Genomic DNA, 6,000 nt, shown 5'->3' on the forward strand with positions numbered 1-6,000 from the left:
CACTGTGATTACACTCAAGAACCGAACGGTCATCTAAAGAAATTCTTTGAATAGCTGCAACCAAAGTTAAGAGTGATGGGAGGAGAAACGCATTGAGAAGGGGAAGAACAGCTCTTGATCAAAAACACACCACATTATCTGAAGGTGGAGATGGACATGGCTATGCATGGCTGCCAGTGGATCCAGTGGAACAAGATCACTAGTGTTTATTGATAATGTGACTGCTGATATAGAAAGTAAGACTAACTGTGATGTGAACAAGGCCATACTCTCTGCTCAGATTCAGCCAAATGCAGAACTCATCAGACAGTTTCACATACAAGGTATATGAAGGCATAATTTAAAAAACTGTGCCGCTGTCCAAATATTTATGGACCCAACAGTAACCCTAACCCAGTTTAGTTTTAGTAGCTCAAACTATACTTCAAAAACAACACCTGAAGCCTTACCATCACATAAAAGCTTTTACATTTGTGCTACATATTACCAGAGAGTAGTCAGAAAGCTATGAAACCTTTTTGGGTAATTACAATAAACACCATCAACCAGCCTCGCCAACCACAAGCTGATGGTTGTATTGACGAGGCAGGTCATTTTTCTGTCGAATTCAGATCCATCACTTGGACTCTAAGGACCTCCCATCATCACTAGAAATAGGCTGTCATTTTCAATCAGCCTGGTCGTTTTTTACGATTCTCTTATCAGTCCTCTTCTGTACTCTTTCAATGCCGTCCAAAGATGAGTGAGGCACATATGGTGACGGTAATCAGACATGTCATGAAAATCTTTCATATTGTCTGCGTTCTCACAGCTGGGCAGGCATGTAATATAACAACTCAATAACTCATTTTAGACAGATATAGACTGTAACCGCAGGAAAGGAACATGGAACTTGGACAAAGTGACCCTAATATTCATAAATAGCACTTTGATTTGGATGCTTCATTTTTGATTGACCCCTGTCTTTATTCATGCAAACAGTTTGACACTTCTTACTCACAAAATACAAACAAACAACTTTCTTTATATAGAAAGTGCATGGAAAAAACTTTGCCACAGTGACACTGGCAAAAAGAGAAAGCTTAGAGAAAAGTACAGCGGTGGGAGGCTTTAATAAGCTATAATACGTGACATGTCTCGCGATGTGGACATGAACCTAACCTCTGAACGTTGATGACTTAGGACTTAACCTAACCTTAAAGATTCCCTCAAGACAATATTTGAAGATATATGAAAGACCTGCTTCGAATGATAATTTGTGTGTGATGAGGTTTTCAATGCAATTTAATAATAACATAATAAGAAATTCAAAAATGACATTTACACCTTGTTTTTAAAAAAAAAACAAAAAAACCCCCAGAATGTATGAATATGTTCAAAAATATCATTGCAGATGTTTAGGGTGTCGACAAGCTGTCTCATACATCACATAAAGTCAATTTTTGATATTTTTTGCAAAGGAGCCATTATGGAAAAGATATATATAAATCTTATAAAGTTTGTATCTGTCTTGTGTGAAACTTGTATGAAAAGCATACAAGAGTGAAAACAGATATAAGATCCCTTGAAAAATTATATAATGAAACTTGTATGTTTTGGATACTTACTAAAACAATATATGAAAGTAATGAGAAAGTGGCCACTTTCATGAGTAAATCATATAAGTTTTTACTATTTCTTTTCCATATGGGAGGCATCGGGTTCCCAAAGCTCCCTGGTCTATGATGCTTGCTGGACTCAAACTGGCTTCCAGTCATGATGTCAGAAAATCAAATTTTGATTTTAGGAGAAACTTTCCACTTTCAGTAGAAGAATTTTAAAACAGCATCAATTATTTGTACGGGTAAGATCAAATATCAACAGGGCTACCAGCTCTCAGACTTTTGGTGTGAGTCTCTGTCAAATAAAAGAGAAAAATCTTGCCCAATATAGGATAGGAAGAAAAAAAAAAACACATACAGAGTGGAAATGATGGAGTTTGTGTAGCCTGACAAAGGCAAAGGAACCCTCACTAACATCACACAATACCCTATATTGAGTTTTGATTCAGTCAATTTGAAATGGTCACATAAATGCAAAATTTGCTCAAAACATTATCCATTTGTGTTTAAATTTGTGAATTTCATAAACACAGTTTTGCCTTCAAATGTAATCCCTGTTTTGCCAAAATGATAATACCTGCCATAGTATCAATAGGATTTATATAAGCATATAAGTACACCACCAGCAACTTAATTGTCAAACATAACTGAAATTCAAATGTAACCACTAAATCTGAGATGTCTGCCTCTGTCATCTTAATTCAGGAAGAAGTAGGCAATTTTACCCTGGATACACAAAAATATGTATTTTTCCCCTGTAATGTTTATTACATATATTTTTGTTGTTTCAATTCAATGCAGTTAGATCGATCTATCTATCTATCTATCTATCTATCTATCTATCTATCTTCACATCATCTAGTAGAGATGGGGTGAAAGGGGGATTTTAAAATTCCCCACTTGCCCTGCGGGTGGTCTTTATCCTCCCCCAGAGTGCTGGGAGCTTGAGGGTTCTACACAGTATCTTTGCTGTTCCTAGACCTGTGCTCTACATTTCTGGCGCTTCTTATGTTCCTTCTTCCCAATGTTGCTACAACTCAGTAAATCTATCAGTATGGCTGTCTTCCTCTGCTTGTCCACTACTATGTTCGGTTGGTTTACCATCCCTAGTTTGTCCAGCCGTCCCACACGATCTTAGTTTGGTCATTCGCAACCACCCTAGGGGGCAAATCCCATTTTGACCTCGGGACCTCCATGCCATACTCGCACAGATGTTCCTGTAGACCAGGGGTCCCCAATCCCAGTCCACGAGGGCCGGTGTCCCTGCAGGTTTTAGATCTCACCCTGGGTCAACACACCTGAATCACATGATTAGTTCATTACCAGGCCTCTGGAGAACTTCAAGACATGTTGAGACGGTAATTTATCCATTTAAATCAGCTGTGATGGATCAAGGACACATCTAAAACGTGCAGGGACACCGGCCCTAGTGGACTGGGATTGGGGACCCGTGCTGTAGACTATGCCAGCTACTTTGTTATGGTGTTCCATATATGCCCTGCCTGCTAGCATCTTGTTCCTGATGAAGGCTCTTAGGGTCCTGTTAATCTTGTATAATTCTAGGCCTTCATGTGTGAGACACTGAGTCATAGCTGTCTTTTGCTCAATCCAGGGAGCGCACAGGTTGGTCAGTCTCCTCTTAAAGTCTTGACACGAGCGTTCTATCTACCAGGAGCTGGTGTTTCTGCCAATTCCTTTCTGTGCCCTGCTCATGTTATGAGCCATGTGCCTGTTAATCTTAGCTCCTATGATATCTGACAGGTGTGGTGCTGAAGCGGGTTATTGACCACGAGGTGGATGCGACTAATCCATTCTAGGGATCCTTGGGGATCAGGACTGTCTGGCATTTGGTTAACCATTCTGGTTGCATCTCATCCATTAGCAGCTGGTTCATATGTGCTGCCAGACACGTATGCCTTCTTGTTGTACTAGCCCACTTCTCAGCACTGTGTCCTGATTCCTTCCTGAAGTGGACCTTGTTAATCTGGGCAACACTGACTGCTGAATTTACAGGGTAATAGCTTTGGTGGTTACAGTCTGATGGTCACTGGAAAAACAAGCTTGTCAACATTGGAGGCCATCTCAATGCAGAGAAATATTGAGATAATATTCTCCAACCAGTGGCAATCCCATATGTCCACAGTCTAGGCGTGCTGTTCATGCCAGGGTGACCAAATCAACCACATTGGCTGACTTGAGACAAATGCTGGGTGACTAATGAGACGCCATCCCACAGCAGTGTGGGCCCAAGCAGGTGGCCACCACAAGGAGGAGGTGGCAAGCTGCTATGGCTGTATATGGTTCTTCCACATACTACTGAGGCCCCTGTTTGTTTAATGAATGATGGGTTAAATTGTCAGTATATGTTGTTTCTGGAGACTTTCATCATCTAATTGAATAAAGGACACCAAACACGCGTCCACAGCAGAATAAAGTGCTTGGAATTGGCAGAGAAGATTTGGCCAATTTGTAATGGTCACAACCCACATACTCAACACTGCTGCTTCACTGATAGGAAGTGGTGACAGCCTGTAGACCAACACTAAACTTTCACTGCAGTGCAAAATTTTACTGGTTGGGAATATTAAATATCCTGTCAGACACTGTAGTGTGGAGTGTGGCTTCATTTTTCTTGCGTAGAAATATGACTCTATAGCATATATTTCCATGAAACTTCTCTCACATAACTTGCTACTTAGTACTTCAAATTTAATTTGAAGTAGTAAGTAAATATATATATAAACATATATTTCCTTTGTTAAATGCATGCCGAAGTGAAATGTAAAGCGTTGTAAAACACAAGGTTTTGCAAAGCTAGGTATGTATGTTTACTGCCTTATGAACAGGAATTATTTTTTAATTTTTCTAGTGGAAACAGCGTCCTCCCCGTGCCTGTCCTTCGGGGCGTTTATCCGCCTCCTCCACCCCCTCTGTAACATGAATGGAGGCTCGGCTCTTCAAATGTGTTTATATGATACATTTATTCGGCTGCGACAAACCAAACGTCGCCTAAAACAGGGATGCGGCACATTTTCCATGATTTTCTGAGCGGACTTGTGTAGCCTGTGTTCGGTGTTTGACTCTAAACGTCGTGGTGTGTGTCGGTACTCACAGCACTGCAGATAAATAAACCGCAACTTCCAGTGTCTGTCCTGGTTTTTCCGCGTTATTTTGATGGACAGAGTGCTGAGACTGTTGTCAGGGATGGGACAGGGGCTCGTTTGGTTTCTTATCTCCACTGAATCGGTCGCCATCATTTTTACTACCCTATCTCTGTCCCCCCCAATCTCCTCTCTCACTCTCTCTCCTCCTCTCCCTCCCTTCTCTCGCAGCGCGCGAACACGCGTTGTCGTCGGGATGCTGCGCGCGCTCGATGGTCTTTCTTTCTGTTTGGAGCATGATCCACCCAAAGGACGTTTGAGTCAAAGCTAGCTCAAAACAGGTATGGTGAATAATATAATGAGCATTTAAAGAGGAAGCAGCCTGCAAAAGACAGATTTAATGTGATAAAAGAGGAGATGGGAGCACACAGACAGAAGCAGCGCTTTTATACAATATTTTATACAATATTTCAGAAAATACTGCTGAGGCATGATGTGGGATGATTCAGTAGATGTGACAAAATTACTTGAAAGAGTGCTGGCATTTAACATGATATTGATAAAGACAAATTGGTAATAAATATTGTGTATGTACAATGGCTAAAAAAGCATTGATGTCCATGTACTGATTTCTATTTGAAGCAGAGATTTATGGGAAACAAAAGGGTAGTTTGTGCATTTAGATAGGATGAGGAGCTCGATAATTTTGTTCATTCAGTAATGCGGCTCCTCCACATCAAAAGGAACCAGATGAGATCGTTTGGGCATCTGGCTTAGGCTACGTCCACACTTACATGTGTATCTTGGGACATAACGTAGCTTTTTCTATGCATTTTGGCCTTTTGTCTTTAAGGAGATGGACAAACTGAGCCTTCAGAAAAGCCCTGTTAGGGTGAAGATTTGCAGAAAAGGAAAACAGAGGTTTTGTCTTGTAAGGTGGGCATCTTTATCAAATTTTTTGACATCAGAATGTGCTGTGTGTTATTGTTTGTGAGCTTTTGATTGGCCAGCATTTCTTCCTGGTGTTGTAACAACTCCTGTTGCTTTAGCATGCTCTTGACAGGAACACGCTACACCTTTTCATCTTTGTGTTGAAAGATCTGCACTGCAGCATGATAATCAGCCAAGTACACATTAGAGCTCTCTCTTACACGAAGCAGAAGAACTGCTGACTGTCATGGACGTTCACCCAAAAGTTGTCTGACCTCAACCACACCCAACATTTGTGGCTGCTTGAAGACTAAAAACTCCCTTACAGCACAAGCTGTTTACAGCATTGGAGCATCATGCTGAAATAA

The 6,000-nt window shown here is 40.9% G+C and overlaps 1 protein-coding gene across 1 annotated transcript in view; it reads right to left on the minus strand.

Annotated features, from left to right (window-relative positions):
* The window catches only part of LOC146607763 (uncharacterized), a 96,884-nt gene extending 92,026 nt beyond the window's left edge, over nucleotides 1-4,858 (minus strand). The window contains exon 1 of the mRNA XM_085348000.1: nucleotides 4,714-4,858. Within this exon, the coding sequence (XP_085204126.1) occupies nucleotides 4,714-4,858 (145 nt within the window). The remainder of the gene's footprint in view (nucleotides 1-4,713) is intronic.
* Nucleotides 4,859-6,000: the final 1,142 nt, after the last annotated feature.

Source organism: Diplotaxodon limnothrissa, linkage group LG23 (genome assembly GCF_057381915.1).
Source record: "Diplotaxodon limnothrissa isolate DT_005_m linkage group LG23, D_limnothrissa_male_GT1.1, whole genome shotgun sequence".
Taxonomy (NCBI): Eukaryota; Metazoa; Chordata; class Actinopteri; order Cichliformes; family Cichlidae; genus Diplotaxodon; species Diplotaxodon limnothrissa.